Source organism: Microtus oregoni, unplaced genomic scaffold (genome assembly GCF_018167655.1).
Source record: "Microtus oregoni isolate MIOR12 unplaced genomic scaffold, Mior012 000009F_ref0000495, whole genome shotgun sequence".
NCBI lineage: Eukaryota > Metazoa > Chordata > Mammalia > Rodentia > Cricetidae > Microtus > Microtus oregoni.
This window is the reverse complement of record NW_024543068.1, coordinates 16,213,541-16,233,051: the sequence shown is the minus strand read 5'-3', so window position 1 is coordinate 16,233,051 and position 19,511 is coordinate 16,213,541. Positions and strand designations below refer to the sequence as shown.

Sequence of the window (19,511 nt, the reverse complement as noted above, 5' to 3'; positions counted from 1 at the left end):
AAGGAAGGCATGCACACAGAGATTCAGGAGAAGAGGGAGGCACTGTGGGCATGACAGCAAGAACCCACTTTAGGGTCTACACTGCCCTAAGAGATCATAATTAACTTGAGACCTCGGGCGGGGCTCGAAGAAGGGCCTAGCTGCTGCAGCGGTAGAGGCGGGGCTGCGGCTGTGCAGGTGAGTAGGGCTCTCGTCGCTGCAGTGGTGGGGGGCTGTTTCCCCAGCAATGCTCATCTTTGTGGCGTGGATGTGGGACAGGCACACCTGTGAGGAGACTTAGCCATGTTTGGGCTTTTGCTGAGATAGTGAAACAAGACGAGGAACCGTGGGAATTCACGGAGGAGTCTAGTTTATCATCTCAGCTGGGAAAAGATGGGCAAAAAGAGGCGTTTTAAAAAAATTTTTGGTAGGTCCACTCAAATCTGCTGGCAACCATGAGGATTCTCTTCCTCCTTTTTGCTTCCACAATGCTTAGTTCTTGCCCCTAGAGCGGTGTTTTTCATATGAACAGTGCCCGTCTGGTTATTATCTTGGGTCCTTCGGCTCGGCACATTATTGTGAAGTCTGTGAGGCCAAGGACCCAATCTGCTCTCTCCCTAGCATTTACATGGTGCCTGCATTGGTACTCAGCAGGACGTCGTGGGATGGAAGGAAGCTGACAGCCTTATTATCCTTTGGGTCTGGTGCTCCCCTGTGAATTAGGCATAGGGGAATGGCGGAGGCTTGTAGCAATCGTTTGAGCAGTGAACACATCCCCAGTCTTTGGCTGGACAAAGACTCCAAGGGGGTGGTGCTCGAGGAAGCTGTTGCCTTGGTAAGTGACCTGGATTCTGCCTTTAAATCTTCTCTTGTCTTTTAGGCTGTCCAGAAGGGAAGAAGATGGAATTTATTACCAGCCTGCTGGATGCGCTCACCACAGACATGGTTCAGGCCATTAACTCAGCAGCGCCCACTGGAGGTGGGAGGTGAGAATGTGAGCGAGACTCAGGTGCAGTACAGTGTAGTCCTGGACTCTTCAGATAGGACGGGAGGCTGGGAGAGAGGTCAGGGGCTGGGAGAGAGGTCAGGGGCTGGAAGCTTGTACTTCTCCAGAGCCTGTGCCCACAGCTTTGTTCTACTTGTCGGTGAAAACTTACCTTCTTCTTGGTCTCTGAAAATATTGATCTGCTTTCCTCTAGCTTTGATAACAGGGTTTGCAGGCCTATAAATACAGATATTTTACCCAAAAGGGGGGACATAAGAGTGAGAGTCTTTTCTGCAGTAGTGGGGATTGAATCCAGGGCTTCACAGATGCCAGGCAAGCATTCTTCTGGAGATACATCCCCAGGAGTGAAAATTCTTAAAAGCAAGAAGGGTGGTGGGCATCAGATGAGGACAGGGCACCCAGCAGAGTGGAGAGGACCACAGGCATTAGTGATTTCTTTTCTCCCCTGGGAAGGCAGGAGTCATGTGTCCCTTTGACCTCCTGGCAATCACAAAGAACTGTGGACATTAGAATCTCATCTTCCCGTAGACAAAGTGGACTTGTTTCAGGAGTCAGTATGGTAGCAGGAGTAGTACCAGAGCTGAAACACACACATTCTCCGGTAGCCAGACTCTCTGGAGCCAGCTGATTTGGGCCCATTGTGCCAGTGGTCGAAACATCCGCCATGCACGCATCCATCCTCTGAGCACTCTTTGAAGTATGTCAAGTCCTTGACCATGGTATCCAGGAATAGGAGGATGTCCCTCCCCTCAAAGAGGACAGAGGAGTGAGTATACTAGCTCATAGACAGATATTAGACATATCTAATGTGTGGTAAGTGTAGTTTAGTATGGTTGGGCTGGGGGATGGAGAAAGAGAAAGAATAGGAGAAGCAGAAGGAAGATGATAGAGCGATAATGAAGAGATGGAAGAGGATGGTAGACTCCTGGTCCCAGGCTCTGTGAGACATGCGAAGGAAGACTTGCACTTACAAAGCCAGAGAGAAGTCATAGCAGGGGCAAGACGGGTCAGGAAGGAAGAGTGGGGGTTTTAGATTCCGTAAAGCAGCAGAAGGGGTACCAAGGCATGGACCAAAGATGGGCAGCATGCACTGGGCTTGTGTGGCTCACCAAAGGGGCCCTGATTCCCCAGCATCTCCCTGGAAGCAGAGCTGCTGCAAAGAATGACAAGGACTCCAGTCCCCTTAGAAAGACAAGTGTGGCAGTGGCCACTGGCTGGGATTTAGGATGGGACCTTGGACCATGATCACAGCTGTAATGGTTTTGCATCCCCAGCTGGACAAAGTCAGCCAGCTGGAGAATTCCACTTGCATTGCATCAGAGTTATAGCGCTCCTGACCCAGGTGTGTAATAATCTAAATTCCACCAAAGGACGAGTTAGTAGAGAAATGTGTGGGCGTGTGTATAATGAACTAGTTTTTCGGTTTCCAGTAGGCAACTGTGTCACACTGAGGACACTATGCTAAGTGAAATAAGTCAAAGGACAAGTGGCCATGGTTCCACTTGTGTGGGCCAAACCTGAAGAGTCAGGGTACAGAAATGTGCTTGTCAGGGCTGTTGGGAGGGGGAAATGGAGGTTTGCTTGTTCATTGATTGATTTATTTTTTTAATCGATTTTGAACAATGGCCTTGTTCTTGCTGTGGTTCCCCTGCCTCTGCCTTCTGAGTGCTGGGATCACAGATGTGTGCAATGATACCTGCAGAAATGGGGACATTTTAGTCAATAGTCGTCACATTTCAGCCAGTCACGATGGTTAAGTAGTACCATGCTCTTATTATCCTGTTCGGAGCATAGAGTTCACGATCTGGGATCTCACATAGACAAAATTTTAAAAAAACCGTGTACACTGGCTATATTTCTTTAAACTACTTGTCTGGGTGCCTAATCTGAGCACTTCAGGGTTCCATGAGGTCAAGGCTGGTTTCTGGTAATGGTTTTGTTTCCTCTCACCTGGGGCATGCCGGCCAGGCCTCCCTCTCAGGGAGCACAACACAGAATCTGAGAAAGATGGAGACAGGGTCTGACAGATCATGGATGTGAGCTGCTCCAAGGCTTCCCCCGGTGTCAGCAGCTCACATCTGAAATAGGGGCGATGCACCTGGTTGTCAGGAGAAGGGGAAGGCTTGAGTGTTGCAAATGCACGCGATCACATGCCTATCAGTGTGCAATTGCCCGGAGCTTGCTCAGCAACAGCTGTGTGATGAAAACCCAGGCACAAAGTGCAGTTGTCCCTTTTTGTCCTCTGTATCCCTTTTCATCGATTCAGGTGTTCACAACCAACTGTAGAGCAAAACAACTGACTGGAAAATTCTAGAAAGAAAGCAGTCTATAAGCTTATGATAACGTTTATTATAATGTTTTGTTATAATGATCTTATTATTGGTTATTTCTGCGGCTTCATGTATACATGTTCTTCATTTGTAAATTAGGATTTGTCAAGATATATATATATATATATATATATATATATATATATATGGAAAAACCAGTGCATTTAGAGTTCTGTATTTTATGTTGTTTAGAAAAGGAGAGAAAACATAAATAAGGGAGAATGCACAGGCACAGAAAAATCGCAGGTCTGGGTGGGACTGTATGGGCCAACCCACCAGCTCAGGGGTTCTGGCTGCAAGTTCTGTCTAGGCCCTGTAGAAACACCCCCCTCTCCTGGCTTCCACAGGGCCACGGACCTAGGGCTGTATGGTCTTAGCTGTAGGAAGGGGATCATAGACAGGCCCCACCACCAAGGGAAGTTAGGATCGGTGCTCTCATGTCGCAGGACAAAGAGATTTTTACAGGCAATAAAAACCAGGAAATTTACAATGTCTTTCATACCAGTGTATCCTTAGGGAAGTATGTGAAAAAAATTAACTCCTCTTTTAGGTGTAATTTTTAGGGTCAAGGAAGTTTTTAAAAAACACTTCCCCAACCACGGTTTTCATTTTAAACTTTTATTAACTTACTCATGCTTGGTTGTGACAGGGTTGAGAGGTTTGGACTATTTGGGTATGTGTTACCCAAGGGCTGAATTTTTAATCAACAGGAAGACAGCATAGACCAAGAAATAGTTTAGAAATCAGGCAAGAGAGTGGAGTGAAGAAGGAAGAAAGTGGGCAAGCATTGCACGGGGCGGCACCAGAGTTGCTAGTCCTCCTGGGCTCTCCTGGATCTTCCCATTGCATTGAGCAGAAGCCCCGATTTGTACCCGAATGGCCCTCAGGAAGGTCCTGCTGGCCTCTTGTTCTCGTTCCCCTCCCACTGTCATGGTCCTTCCAGCTTCCTTCCACAGGTTACAGGGGCTGTCTTGGGACCCTCACACTAGCTGCCCCTTCAGTCGAGAATGTCATTCCCCTTTTCTGGTGACTGTCTGGTAAAGTGACAGATCCCCTTCTCAGAGGTTCTTCCCTGATGTCTTCCTAGAATTTAGGTCCCATAGTAGATACTCAACATGTGCCGACGGATGCTTAGCCAGAAGGATGGGAGATACAGTAGACAGGGGTAGACCTGATAGTTAAGTTACTATTGCAAGTCTAAATGTAAGGCTGAATGCAATAGGGAAGCTCATTGTGATTCTTTTGTGAGCAGGGCCCCCCAGCACTCTGCCTCAGTCTGCTGGACTTGGGATGCTGTATAGACAGACACTTGCCAGCCATTCTTCTGTGATGGAGGGACAGGGGCACGGGGCTCTTGGAGATCAGGCAGCAGATATGGAATAGGGCTGATGAAGCAAATCAGGAAATGCAGAATTCCGGGATGTTGGACTTGGGTTGGACTAGAGAGCAAGGGTTGCAGGCATATCCGAGGGTAAAGAAGCCATATCCAGCCCTTCCCTCTTGGGGTTTAACATTTAAAGCAGGGTATCAGTGGACACCAGTGGGAAACAGTGCCTCATGGAGACTGTGGGAAGAAGGGAGAGAGAATGTTTGGGTGGCATAGAAAGTCAATCATCCCCTCCCCCAACTCATCAGACATGGTGTTTGTCGTACATGGCTTTGTCCTGACTCTTACTTCCCAGCCTGCCCTTGGTATAAGCTCTATGCTTGTTCCCGGGGGGCATCTGAAGAAAAGGGCACTGTCCCTGGCATGGAGGAGAGGTATTATATATTATATATATATTATATATTATATAGCCAGTGTGATCACAGAGGCCGGTAAGAGGTTCCAGGACTCAGGGCGGGGAGGGCATGCGAGAGCTGACAATAGAGGTGACATTTCACTTACACAGGGGGAAAAGCCTGACCCGGTTGTATCAGGAGCGAGGGCTTCCCAGCAGAGGAGCATGTGGGCAGTGGGCGATGAACGAGGTGGGGCAGATGAAGGGAACGGCAAAATGGTATGATCAGATCTAGGGTGTGGTGTGGACAAGTAGGAGATGGGGCTGCAGAGGTGGACAGAGCCCGAGTTGTGTTGGGCCAACTGAGTCATGCCAGAGGCATCAGGGACCATGGTGATTGAGAAAGCACTTTTGAATGACCATCCTGATGGTATTGTATTGCAAAACCAGGGGAAGTTACAAGGGGACCAGGAGAACAGTTGTTAGCAAGAGGGTGATGGAAGCACAACTCAGTAGTGAGGGATGATTGACTGAAGAATCCTACATCCAAATAAATAGATTTCTCTAGACTGGGTAGATTCTGGGAGAGGGAGAGAAGAAAGTGCCAGCTTCCCCTTCTGGCCTCCTAGCCTGATTCAGTGGCCAAAAACAGTGCTGCCCGAATCTAAAATTGACAGTGTAGAGTTAGTTGGGTGTCTGTGGAAGCATCTGTGACTGGGACACCCGCGGGGGCACTGCAAACTTCTTTCAGACCGTCCTTCGCCTAGAAGGAAGGCTATTTATCTAGGTGTCAGTGTCTAGGGCACTATAGGGACAGCCAGCCTTATCTGTGTGAGCCTTCTACTCCCTCACATGTTTCCTAAGGAGAGAGCGGGTGGAGTGGCCTCATCCTCTTGGTTCAGTGCAGTTGGTGCTTGCTGATGGCTTTGCAAAGAAGAGTCTGGAATGTGGCTGACTTGGCATTTCCCAGCTCCACCCGCACAGCTGCTGGGGCTTGGACCCAGCTCCAGATGGGGCTCAGCCGGTCTGCTTGGCTTGGCTCAGGACTCCTGGCCAGCCTTCCTTACCTTCTCTAAAACTGCTTAGGACAGCAGAACTGGGCCCCAGATCTTGGCCAAAGCAGGTTGTGGTAAACGGGCTTGGCTCTTCCAGCTGTGTGTTACAGCCAAAACCTGCCAGGGCCAAGGCCACAGAATCAAAACTGAAAGTGCCGCAGAAGGATGCCTTCACCACCCTGAAAATTGGGCGAAGGCTGAGTGTGTCTGTTCAGGGAGGGACCTGGCCCTCCTGGGTTTCCCTATCCCAGAGGGCAGAAGTTACTAAAATAGGCCAGAGGCAGAGTCACTGAGCTACTATATCCTGAATCTAGAATGAGGTGTCATTTGGGTGTAGCTTTTCCACACTACAACTGAGAAAACTTGGGCATTCTACCTACTCAGGTATCCATTTCAGAAGAACTTCACCCATGGAAGGGGTCCTTATAGGCATCAGTAAATGCGGTTGATCTTAAAGAGCTGCTGGCAGCACCAGCATAGGGTCCCAGCTCCAGTCTGCGGAACAACTCTGAACCCAGCAGTCCTTGGCCCCAGTAGTGTGTGTGTGTGTGTGTGTGTGTGTGTGTGTGTGTGTGTGTGTGTATGTCAGCCTATACTATTGTACCGGCTTAGACCTCTGTAGAAGGATGCCTCCAGAGAGCTGTTGAGATGGCTGTGAAGGAGAAGGTGGCTTTGCCACCAAGATTGAAGACCCGAGTTGGATCCCGAGCATCTCTAGGTTGGAAGGAGAGAACTGACGACCTTGGGTTGTCTGCAGACTTCCATGTGTGTACTGTAGCATGTGCACCCGCATTCTTGTGTTCACACACACATGAATGAATGTCAGAAAAGAAAAATGCAAAAGGTTGTATTTCAGAGAGGTATGAGAATTGGAGGGGCCGCTGGGATATGACTTTGAGGTCAAGGGTATAAATGGCAGGAGTCAGTGCTGTCAGGGTCTCTGGCAAAGATGGATTGAGAGGCTCCTGGAAAATCTGGGGGAAACCTTACATTCTGCCTCACCTCTATTCTAGCACTCCCCTGCAGTGGGACTCTCAGAACTGCTCATTTCACAGAGGTCCCTGGTGTCTTTTCTTGCACATGCTCAGTGTTGGTCTGGCTATCCCAGAACTACTGATAGATCAGAAGTATAAAGGTTCTTGGAGTTTGTTCTGATAGAGATATTGGGTTCCCAAGTTTGCCCCTGCTGTCACCAAGCTTTGGCTAGAATTGAGGTTTTGGAATTTAAGGGGACTTGTGGAGATCAGAAGGGCTCAAAAGCAATGCCTTGTGATCTCTGGGATGGAGGTGGGGATTGGGACAGAGCAGAGCCCTTAGTTCCTACATGGTAGACTGTGGGTTGGGGCTTGGAAGGAACTCAGAAGGCCTCTCCTGAAAAAAAGGGGCCTGCAGATAGCCCAGCATTCTGCTGTGGACTGTCAGCAGACACAGTGTGCAGGCTTGCAGTGGGGAGTCAGGGCTGCTCTGCACTGGGATGTCTTGATGGGAGAGCAAAGAGGGGGTGGAGGAGAGGCAGGATGGCAGAGGCATGGGGCCCAGGTGATGATCACCCCCTGGCCTACTCAGAACTTGCAAGGTAGAAAAAACTGCTTCTTGGTGCAAAATAGCCTCAAGGTAGGTAGCAAGAGCTCTGACCACAGACTTGCAGAGAACAGACAGTCGGACAGGAGGGCGCTCCTGGAACACGTGTTGGAGGGAGACCGCCTTCCCTGGCAGGGCCTCTGGGTGGGATGACCTCATTCCTTCCCGTCTCAGCCTTTAGGTAGACATTACGCTATGCCGAGCCTAAAGGTTAAAGGAAGAGCTGCCTTTGCCTTGGGGCTCTCACAGCTCCCTGACTGCCCCGCCCACAGAGAGCCTTCTGGAGTTCTTTTCTCCAGAGCCTGGAGGGGGGGCTCCCTGATGCTCCCCTTCCTGCACCCTGAGCATCCCTTCAGAGTTTCGGCCTGCCCACCCTGTGCATACTGCAGGGGCAGTCATGAGAGCGGGTGCTGCAGCTAATAAGGAAAGAAGAAAACCACTTAGACACAGGTGGTGACACCCAGCAGAGAAGGCCGGCCTGCTTCAGACTTCCTGCACCTGGCTTCTATAGCAGATTAAGTCAAAGACCAGTGACAACTCAGTGTGGCGCTGTCACACCTTCCCTAAGGTTCTCTCTGGGTGGAAGCTGTCAGGATGAGGTCCTACTGACATCCTTCTTAGAATCCAGGATGCTGGGGGATTTACCCAAGACGGAAGCCACATCATTAAGAATGGACAGGATGGTGGCTTTTTGTTGTTGTTGTTTTTGTTGGTTTTTTTTTTTTTTTTTTTTTTTTTTTTGGTGATGCAGCTTCTGTTTGCTTGAGCTTCGTGTCCCTTGGGAGTTGCTGTGAAGCAAGATGGAGTTTTCCAGCTTGTTCTTGGCCAGGGATGAGTAGTGATCCCCTCCTTTCTAGACCAGAAAACAAACCCGAGAGGGATGTGGGATGTCACATCGTCAAGTGCTGTGGATGTTTCTTTGCATCCTCAGTGTGTGCAAACTAGGATACTCATGCCTCTTTTCTTCTGCTCAGAAACTCCGACCAACCCCTCTGTAACTGACCTATCATTGACTTTAAACACTATAAATATTAGTGTCTCTTTGACTTCTCTGAGTAAAGATGGTGCATGAATAATTAAGTAATAAATGAAACAGGTGGGCCATTGCATGTACTTATACATATAGATACTGGCCTTGTAATTTTGTGGTTGCAGATATGGACTATGTCAGATATGGTCATCGCTTTGTATCTGGGTACAAGGCATGTTCCTGGTCACTCTAGTTTCTCTAAGAATTGGCAGGGGCTCTGGTTGGCATATCATCTACTAAACCCACCCCAGACCTCCTGAGTGGAAACCTTAGGCTGTAGGGACTCACCCTAGATCTAGAGTTTGCTTGCTTTAGAATCTCTGTTGGAGGTAGGGTGGGGGAGGGGTGGTTTGGCAGGCAAAGTACAAGCAACAAACATGAGAATAGAGTTCAGGTCTCAAGAATTAATGTAAATGCTGGGAGCACATCTGTAATTCCAGCATTCAGAAGGTGGGCACAGAGCTAGACCATCTGTGTAGGCAAGATGCGCCTTTAACCAAGAGACTCTGCTTCAATGAGTCAAGTGAGGGAGTGATTAGGGATGACTCCAGACACAAATCTTGGACTTCCACACATAAGCACAAAGCCACCGGTCGTGGGGGCATCGCACATCCCTTGTGCCCATCGTCATATTTTGGATTCTGCTCCTCTGAGTCTCGGCACTGGGTGTGTTGAATACTCAGTGCTGGCTCCCAGACACAAGTTCAGGAAAGCATCCTGTTTGACAGTGATCTGTGGGTCAAGAGAAGGACAGTTTAGATTCTAGACATGGTTTCCTCAGGTGGATTAAATCTCCGTAGTCTGTCTTGAGTGCCTATCTGCACAAGAAATAATCCTGGTTATTTCAGAGGGTGAGGCAGCTAGCTCAATGAAATAAGATCACTTAGAGGCCCCTAAGGAAAGAACTATTGCTACCTGATGGCTGGTAGCCCAGCATAAAGATGGTCTCGGTTTGGTCTCTGTTGCTGCAACAAAAATACTCTGGGCTGGGTAATTTATAAAGGAAAGAGGTTTATTTTGGTTCACGGTTCTGGAAGTCCAAGAGCATGCTAGCATCGGTATGGTTTCCAGTGTGGGCCTCTTCCAGCTTCAACTTACTTGTGGTGGAAAACAGAAGTAGGAAGTACAAGCGAAGATGTGGGGGCGGGTATCTGCATCACGGCAGCCTGCTCTTGTGAGAACTAACCCATTCCCGTAAGGGCTGACCCAGTCTCTTAGGAAAGGGTCTATCTACCCTCACTCCCCAACACAAACACACTGTAACTTCAGTATGAGTTGGCAGGGACAAATGCCTAACTGTAGCAAGTCCCCTGGCATTGGGACATTTGAGAGAGAACCATAGCGGGGTGGATGGTTCTTGCAGGATCCTGAGTGGTGTTCTCTGGGGTGGGGTTGTCTGTCCGTGGCCCAGGTTCTCAGAGCCAGATCCCAGTCATACCCTGGAGGAGCGAGTGGCACACTGGTACTTCAGCCAGCTGGATAGCAACAACAGTGATGACATCAACAAGCGGGAGATGAAGCCCTTCAAGCGCTATGTCAAGAAGAAAGCCAAGCCCAAGAAATGTGCCCGGCGTTTCACCGACTACTGTGACCTGAACAAGGACAAGGTCATCTCATTGCCCGAGCTGAAGGGCTGCCTGGGTGTTAGCAAAGAAGGTGAGTCCTAACCCCCGTGTGCCTGGCCTGGGGACAGGGACCAAGGGCTGTCCTAAGGAATGAGGTCCTAGGCATCCATGTGTTCTTCACTGGCTATTTACTGGGCGAGGGCTGTACTTCAGGGCCAGATGCCTGCTGCAGCCGTAGAACTGACTGATAAGGTTCCTATTCCTACACAGGTCACTGAGGAGATAGAGTAGGTGTTGTTCACGTACTTTGTGATCAGTACTATGGGAATGTATTGGTTAGACCAGACCTCACTCATAATCATAACTCAACTTAGGAGAAATTGCTTATCTTTTATCTTGTCTGTGGAGTAGGGCAGCATAGTTCCAGACTGTGTGTGTGTGTGTGTGTGTGTGTGTGCAAACACGCATGCATGTGTGTTATATGTGGGATGTAGGAGATAGACTAAGAATAGGGACTGTTCTATATACCTCAAGGAATCAAACTGAAAATGACCCTGCTGCCTTCATCAATGGGCCTTCAGGGTCACGATGGGGGTCTGATTTATCCCCCTCCATCACATAGAGTAAGTTTGGACATGCGAGGTAATTCTCTGGGACAGTCTCATAGTTGACGGACCGGAACTCTGTCACTGGGCTATAGCAACCATAGGGAGGATGGCAAGAGACAAGGTAAGGCTAGAGAACTCTTCCCTCGATAGTGAGGAGCCCCTGGGTCGGGAAGGCCCACCCAGGGACACTAGGAACTGAGTGAGAGATGTCGGGGCCAGACCCTGTCCCACTGCATCCACTTGTTGTGCTGGGAGTTCGGGATGCTCCTCCAACCAAACTCAGCCAGAAGCAGGGTGTAGATTTGAGTCATCTGAACAGTTTTTTTCCAGAGGCCCCTGAGGTGTTTCCTGCTTCTTGCCCAACCTACCTTCCTGACCTTCCCTGACCCCCATTCAAAGGTGACTGGAGCACCTGTGTTTGCACATATGATTGTGACTTGCCTGCACGCATCTGTAATTTGCATGTATTTCTCTGGCATGTCTCTGTGAGCATGCCTGTTTAGGTACCTGTCTAAGAGCGTCTCTATCTGTGTGTGTACACACGTGTATGTGTCTATGCCTGCTTTAAAAGTTATTAATATTTTTGTGTGTGTATGAGTGTTTCCCTCCGTGTATGCATATGCCTGGTGCCTGCAGAGGCCAGAAGAGAACCCCTTGGAACTGTACTTACAGACAGTTGTGAGCCACCATGTGGATGCTGGGGACTGGATCTGGGTTCTCTTGCTAGAGCAGCAAGTGCTTTTAAAGTCTGAGCTGTCTCCTCAGCCCTTTATGCCCTATTTAAATATTTATGACTAGACATGTGTGTACATGTGTGTGTGTGTGTGTGTGTACGTGCCTGTGCGCACGTGTGTGTGTGCATGCATGCGTGTGTGTGAGTGTGATAGAATGGGTTGAGCAGAGCATTGAGACAGGAGGCAGGTGCAGGGGTACCATTAAGGTTGGGATGGGAAGCTGTGTAGATGGAAAGCCCACAGAGAGCACAATGGGGTCCCTCTCTCCCCTCTATTCCTCCACACAGCACACAGCACACACCGCTTCTGGAGTTTAGAGCCCAGAGCTCTCTGTTGCTCTGCCATGGAAGAGTCTGGACGAGGTGGAGGGACAGTGGCTTGCACTTGTGAGACAGCCATGTTGCCAGTGCTTGGCTCACCCGTAGGACTTTGAAGTCTAACTTCTGTGTCCTCCATGAAGAGGACCCAGAGTGAAAAGACTGTTTCTTGTGAGCAGGCCAGCCTTGTCTGGGCAAGTCAAGAGAGAGGCCAGAGAGGAATCCGCGGCAGTGGGGCGCAGATGTAGCCTTGTTGTCTGGGCCAGAGAGGAATCCGAGGCAGTGGGGTGCAAATGTAGCCTTGGGGTTCTGTAAGCAGAGGTAAGGCCTGCTGGGAGCTGTGCATCCAGTGCCCGGGCAAGGAAGCCAGTTTTCAGGCCTATGGTACCAGCAGGAGGACCTTGGAGAAGCCCAGGGAAGAGTGAGGCCCACTGTCTAGACAGAAGTAGGGATGTCAGTATGAGCAGAGGCCCCGACATCAGGTTGATTTGACTCTTAAATTCCAGCCCTGTCAGTTCTAGCTCTGTAATTTGACAAGGTAGCTCACCTTTCTGGACTTCAGTTTTCTTCTCTGTCAAACGGAGGAAGTAGTGTCTACCCTGGATATATGATATGAGAACTTAACAAGGTAGTGCAGGCGGAGGGTGGGGAAGAGTTCGGGTGCTCAGGGAGCACACAGGAGCTATCAGTGGCAGAGGAATCTACCCTTGAGTCAGAAGTGCTGCTAGCAGCCCCGAGGCTTTCCTCGGCTGGGGGGGGGGGGGGGGGGGGGGAGACACAGCCATTTGACTGGGTGGTCTGTGGACGCCCAGACACAGGTCATCTGGTATTGTGTGGTGCCCTCTGCTGGCCGGAGAGGGGCTTGCATGCCAGGTGGGAGTCCAAGGTAGGGGAGGAGAGGGCGTGGTACTTGAGGAGTGTAGTTTTGGGTTTGAGGAACCAGAATTTTGGAGATGCCACATGAACACTGCTTCTTTTACCTTCTAGAACTCTCACTGGGGAGCTGAACACCCTGGCAAGCATAGCAGAGCCTGCTGACATTTGGAGGCCTGGGCGTCTTGATTAACTTGTCTTTCCCAACCCATACAACACATTGCCAGGATTATTGTCACCATCCTGTAAGGCAAGCAGCCTGAGGACTAGGGTTTCGGTGGCTTAGAAGTCCCAGATTTCCCTTGGGCTCACGCTTCTCTTCTCCCTCAGAGGTTCCAGAGCATGGGTCCAGTGACTGTCTGCCCATACTGGGTTTGCTACCTCCCATGAATGCTGTGCCATCCTGGTTTCTTAGCTTCATTTCTTTTATATACATCTGCTGAGGCCCAGGGATGTGCTCCTGGCTTTCCATTTTGTTTTGTGGCTCTCGACTGATGAAGCAGGGCCAGAATGGCCTCGGGTCTCCTCTTTCTATGTACTTCATGTGTTTGCCACGGAGAGCCGCAGCCGCAGAGAGGAGCAGAGTAAATGTGGACTCTAAGGTCATGCTGCCTGGCTCTGCTTTCTCCCATCTGCGTGACTTTGGCCTGCTCCTCTTATAGTCCTAGATTTGTGACCTCATCGGCGAACTTGGATATACCAACGTCTACCCTTATTTAATCTGTTTTGGGTCTTAAGAAATGTTGGGAGATGCTGAGCTGTGGGGTCATACAGTCTATAGATCAGCGTGGGCTCATCAGGACTGAATCCCCAAACCTCCATGAATTCATCTGGTACTTGGGACAGTCCTGCATGGGAGGCAGAGTAGAAGCAGCATGGGTGTCATCCTAATTCCATCTTCTGGTCCTGTCCTGTGAGGTCCAGAGCCATGCTCAGAGACACAGGAAAATGGCCGGACTCCTGGTATGTTCCTCATTTGGGAGATCAGGTCTTAAAGGAGCACCATGGCTAGCTTGCTGAGCTGCTTGGCAGCCTGTGCACAGGAGGGGTGGTAGCCCTGTGCACAGGATGGGGTGGTAGCTTGGCAGCCTGTGCACAGGGCTGGGTGCTGACAGACTGTCTCTTGGACCTTGCCTAAGTCACTCTGAGCCTTTGCCTCCAGATTTGGCAAGTGAAGGGGGTAAGGTCCCTCCCACCTCTGATGTTATAGGACCCAGAGATCCAGAACCAAGAAGATTATAGCAATGGTCACTAAAGTCATTCTTAGCTCATAGTCGAAGGGATTCCAAAGAGACATCCCAAGTGGTGTACAATACCACAGTGGGAAAAGGAAAATGAAAATAAAAGGTCTATTTATTCTCTCTATTGGTACCTGCCAGCATGAGTTCAAGGTCAGCCTGGACTACACAGAGAGGGGGCTGCTTCAACTTAAACAGTGACAATGACAACAGGAGTAGCAGCAGCAATAAACCAGAGAAGCACCTGAGCCTGACCTATAGAATCGAGACTACAGTTCAGAGGTGGACAATGGCTTACTGGGCAGAGTATAGCAATAGGCACCCACGGAACAGGAGCACAACCATGCTACTCCGGCTCCTCCCTCACTTCCATCGCTTCTGAAGGCAGAGGGGCCAGGGGCTCAGACACAAGCTCTGCCATCTCTCTGGGTCAAGGCCTCTCCCATGTCATATGTTCCTATTTGTTGCAGGTGGTAGCCTTGGCAGCTTCCCCCAGGGAAAACGAGCAGGCACAAACCCATTCAGTAAGTTGCCTTCTTTCTGGCCCTTCCCTCTTTCTTCTCTGGTTCCCCTGCCGAAGCTGTGGCAACTCAGCAGTAAAGCAATCGGCCAGATCGCTTGGCGTCTGGTGGGAGCGTAGGAGGAAGATGGCGTCAGTGCTAACAGGGTTCTGTCACCCCCACCTGTGGCAGACACCTGCTGTTCCCTCCAGGCTGAGGTAGTGTGATCTGGCTAGAACACACCCTTGTCGTGTGCTTGTTTGGCCGGCAAGGTTTTGGCAGTTCCAAATTGACTCCAGACTCTGTGAACTGACGTGCATGTCAGAAGACCCTGGCAAGCGGTGCCCTGCCCAGTCCACACCCAGCGTGCAAAGGCTGGCCTCGTGTAGAAACTCACTCATGTAGCTGAACGTTTTATGTGCCCGGCTCTAACCTCTGGCTGATCTCTCTTTTCTTTCTTCACTCTCCCTTCCCCTCCCAGTTGGACGCCTTGTCTAAGAAGCCGAAAAATCAAAGGGCCAGTGGAGAGTTCCAGGAGACAGGACCAAGCATCAGACACCTAGCCTTCAGCGCTGCCCACACCCAGCCACAGCCCATGTAACATAAGTGGTGCCCGCCATGTTTGCACTTTTAATAACTCTTTTGTGTGTGTTTTGTTTCCGGTTTCATTTGTACACACCGTCTATCTAATACCACAGCTGCAACAGGAAAGGGAAGAAAGGCCGCTATTCTCTCTTTGGTTAAGATTTTGGATCTGCTACTGACAAATTTTAGGTTATTGGGGAGGGGGGGTTGTTACTGGGGGTGAGAGGAAAGAGATTTATATACTGTATATAAATATATATGTAAATTGTATAGATCTTTTGTACAGGCATTGGCATTACTGTTGCCCCCTCCCTCCCCTTCCCTTCTCTGGACTCATAGTCCAGCCTTCTTGGACTGTATCTTTTGCTTACCTGCGTGGTTTCATTGGAGAGGGACTCTGTGCTTGTTCTGTGGACAGCATCTGTTCTCTTCTGGGTGGGAAGAGGGTACTGTTCCATGCCATCTGCTGCCAGAGTCTACTCACTTGGCCACTGGTTGGGTATGAGCAGAGCCCAGCTCATGTGACGGCCAGCATGGACTTCAAAATTCTTCAGTGGCCCACGTCCCCTCTATCAAGATCCCTTCGTAGTCTAGGGTAAATAACTGAGCACATAATGTTGAAGGGGTTGAGTTAGGCTACTTCAAACATTGCCACCCATGTCTAGCACCTTCCCCATGTAGGCACCAGAGGAGACACGCCAAACGTGTGAGGAAGAAGCACCCAGCAGGGCTTTCCTTTAACAGATGTTTAGCATCCAAGTGTTGTCTGAGTTTTTGTCCTGCCTGGTTTCTGTCCTCCCACCAGGTCCTACAGCTGTTCAGCCCCAAAGAAATCACACAGAGGTCTGTATTAATGATTAACCGATTGGCCCATTAGCTCAGGCTTCTTATTAACTCTTATAACTTATATTAACCCATTATTCTTATCTATATTAGCCACATGGCTCGGTACCTTTTTTGGCGAGGAATTCGCACCTTCCTTCTTCGGTGGATGGGTCATGATTGGGGAGGAATGGGCTTCCTCCTTCCCAGAATTCTCCTTTTCTCATTGACCCTCCTCTACTTCCTGTCTGGTTGTCCTGCCTGTACCTCCTGCCTGGCTACTGGCCAATCAACGTTTATTTAAAACATAATTGACAGAATATAGACAATTGTCCCAAACCATCCAAGAGAATGTTGAAGATGACAAGCTTGCCCCAGGCCTTCTGCAAACCCACAGGAGAGGGTCTGCAAGTGTGTTTCTTCCAACCCTAGTGTCAGACTGGGTTTACTTTCTTACTCCCCCTCCATCTCTCACCCTCACCCACTGGGTCAGCCCCCACTGTTGACCAATCCCGGAGTTGGGTCCCTCAGCTTCCCTCGTGGACTTCCAGACCTATGGACCAGTCCTAGAAGTAAAATTTATGTGGTGTCCCTTCCTTCTGCTTCCCCAAGAGGAATAGGAGGGATAAGCCAGCTACAGGGGAATCTAGATTTGTGCACAGGGAGTCACTGGGATTGCAGAGTGGTCACTCAGCCTTCAGGACAGACAAGCAGCAGCTTCTGTCTAAGTGCTAGGCTGACTCAGATGGTCTTCCATCAGAACATCAAGTGACCCTTAGCAGCTGTTTCCATGGTCAGTCATGGTGGCAGTGAGAGAGGTCAGGAGCTCAGGGCTGGTGCTTTCGCTGACTTGCTCTTGGCCATCTGAGCTTGTCTGGTATTCTATCTCAGTTTCCCCGAAGCGCTTCTACCATGCTAAACCCTATTCTGTCTTGGGTCTGGAAGGCACTGGCCTCGTACATGCTGCCCAGGTGTGGGGACCATAGCCTTTTTGGCACTTGATTTGATAAAGTCTTGGCTTCAGAAGGTTCCTGCTGTTCTGAAGAAAGTCACACATGTTGTCCCATGATGACCAGTGACCCTGTCCTGACATGGTAAGGTGGAAAAGAAGCACTTTCTTGGAGCCTTGACAAAAACAAAAAGCCCACAGTGTGCGGGACCTGGATGACCCTCACGGCAGACTCCAGCCCCATTTCCTGGCCTGAAGAAAACATGTACCTGGAGAAGCTACCTCCACGTGGGAGTTCAGAATCTGCCCAGCTCTCTTCTCTTTCACAGATGGGTGCAGGCTGTGCTGTATCGGTTTCCCTTGGGAGGGAGGGAGCAAGGGAAAGTATTTGTAGCTTGTTTTATAAAAAATAAAAATGGCTAAAACCTTGGCAGCTGGTGCCTCTTTCTTTGGGTGGCCTCCTCTGAAGGAAAAGCCCCATTTCCTAGAAGGTTTCATGGTGTTCCTGGCCCAAACGCTCAAGGTCTGATACCGGAAAGCCGAGGCTGCTGTTAGTGGGACACCAGCAGGGAACACAGTGGCCTCGAGGTGGTGTGTACTCCCTGTGAAGATGCCACTGGTCCTCTTGGCCCTTGACTGCCAGTGTGTAGTCTTTAATTCTCCCTCTTACCTTCACCCTTGGAGATGCCCCCGAAGTATCTCCATTCTGGGATCTTTCCCTTAAGCCACAAGTGGAATGTGGCTGGCGGAGATCCGGGGGCAGGACCCCAGACAAGCTTGTTCTGTGGCTTCAGTCTGGTGATGATGGCTGTGTTGATTATGCCTGGACCCTGGGCTGGAATGCAGACGAAAAGCTGCACCGCAGTGGGGCTTATGCAGGCCAGATCCCAATTCTGTGTGGCACACATGTGCGAGGCTGCTGGTGAACTCTGCAGAGCAGAGGGCTTTGGGATGGATAGGGGTTGTGATGTGCACAGGGCCAGAATAGGGGCCATGTGCTGGGTCCCCCTGAGCGGGATGTATTTCTTCTCACTGTCTCCCCATGCAAGTCTGTCCTTGGAAATAGCCTTTGCCATTACCTACTTGAACATCTTCTCTGGATTCTTCTGGCTGTGCCTTGGGGCTTTGTCCTCTGTGGGTCCACAGAAGATAATTTCCCTTGAACCCCTGCCCTAACCTTTCCTCCTGATAGACTTCCCTGGAAAAGGATCTGAGCTTTTGATTGGCCACACAGTCCCTCGTCATCTGGTACCCCTATCCAGTTGCTCTCCAGTTTCAGAATGGAGTTTCAGTTTCAGGGCCACGGGGATAGCTGGGTTGCTGTGCACTTACACACCAGATGCTGTGTCTGCTGTGTCATGTACATTGTCATAGGTGATAACATAACTTCAGTGACTCGGGCAGCCTTGTTCCCGGTCCTAAGTGTGGACTCAGGTCCAGGGGGAGTAAAGGGATGGAAAGGTAGAGTCGGTGTCGTCTTCAGATTTTCTGGCTCCAGGCCCTGAGCGCTGCTGGTTCCCTCTCTGCTTCCTGGGGGCATCAGAGCAGCTTTTGCTCCCTGTACTGCTTGAGCCTGGCCTGCGTGGGGGGGAGTTCATTTTCTCTCTGAGCAATGAAGGGTCTTACACAAAGCTGCTCTTATGCAGAGGACTGCCGACTGCCATAGGCTTCAGAGAAGTGAGGCCAGCACTTCCCCTGCAGGAACTCCTGGAGCATTCAGAGTTGACCTGACCTCCAGCAGAGAGTCAGCCTGGCATCGAAAGGGACAGGCCTGAGCTCACATTTGACAGCAAGGTTACCCCTGCTCCCTGTTTCTCTGTTTTCTCCAAGACAGCTGCGTCAGGAGCCAAGGAAAAGGCACAAGACAGGTCCATTCTGCTTTTGTCTCACCACGTTCCAGAGCCGTGCTCCATGTCCACAAGGAGGGAACAGTGGAAACATATTCAGCAGGAAAGTCTAGAGGTTGCTGGGGCTGGCTGTTCTTTTAGGACAACTGAGTGCTGACAGAAGATGGGGTTCCAGGTTTCCAGAGATAATCCCTGCTTCCCAAGAGGGTGCAACCTGACAGTCCTAATACCTTTGTATGTATGTATGTATGAATGGATGGTTGTATGGATGTATGGATGATGGATGGGTAGATAGACATATAGAGACATACAAAAATCAAAACAAAAAAAATAGAGAATTAGCAAAGTTAGCTTTCTGGCCATTTATCCCCAGTTTCTAACTGACCTGTAAGATCATGGCTATGCCATTAAGGAGGTTCATATCTTTTCTATGAGCCTTGGCATTTTCTTGCTGCACAAGTGGGGACAGGGGAACTGAGGTCTTCATGAAGTACCACCAAGCCCTTCAACCCTTTAGCATGGATTTCCGTTATTCTTCTGCAATTTTCACGGCATGCTAAGGAGGCCCTAACCTTGGTCACATCCTGCCAACCACTGACTTCTCTTGCTGGGTATGTCAGCCAGGTGCCTCTGGCCACTTCTTGTCAACAGAGAGCAGATCAGTCTGGATGACTCCTTGTGCTGGCCACTCCCACCTCTAGCAGCCTCCTTCATGTAGTCTCGGCTTTGCTCTGTGCCATTTCCCTTCTTAACAGGATAGATTCCCCAAAA

General features: G+C 50.0%; 1 protein-coding gene across 2 annotated transcripts in view; it reads left to right on the top strand.

The window, feature by feature from the left end:
- Window positions 1-17,323, top strand: part of Smoc1 (SPARC related modular calcium binding 1) — a 164,283-nt gene extending 146,960 nt beyond the window's left edge. For both annotated transcript variants that reach the window (XM_041658828.1, XM_041658827.1), the window contains exons 10-13: window positions 860-965; window positions 10,114-10,358; window positions 14,508-14,561; window positions 15,019-17,323. In XM_041658828.1, coding sequence (XP_041514762.1) covers window positions 860-965; window positions 10,114-10,358; window positions 14,508-14,561; window positions 15,019-15,035 — 422 coding nt within the window. In that variant the 3' untranslated portion in view covers window positions 15,036-17,323. The remainder of the gene's footprint in view (window positions 1-859; window positions 966-10,113; window positions 10,359-14,507; window positions 14,562-15,018) is intronic.
- The last annotated feature ends 2,188 nt before the right edge of the window (window positions 17,324-19,511 follow it).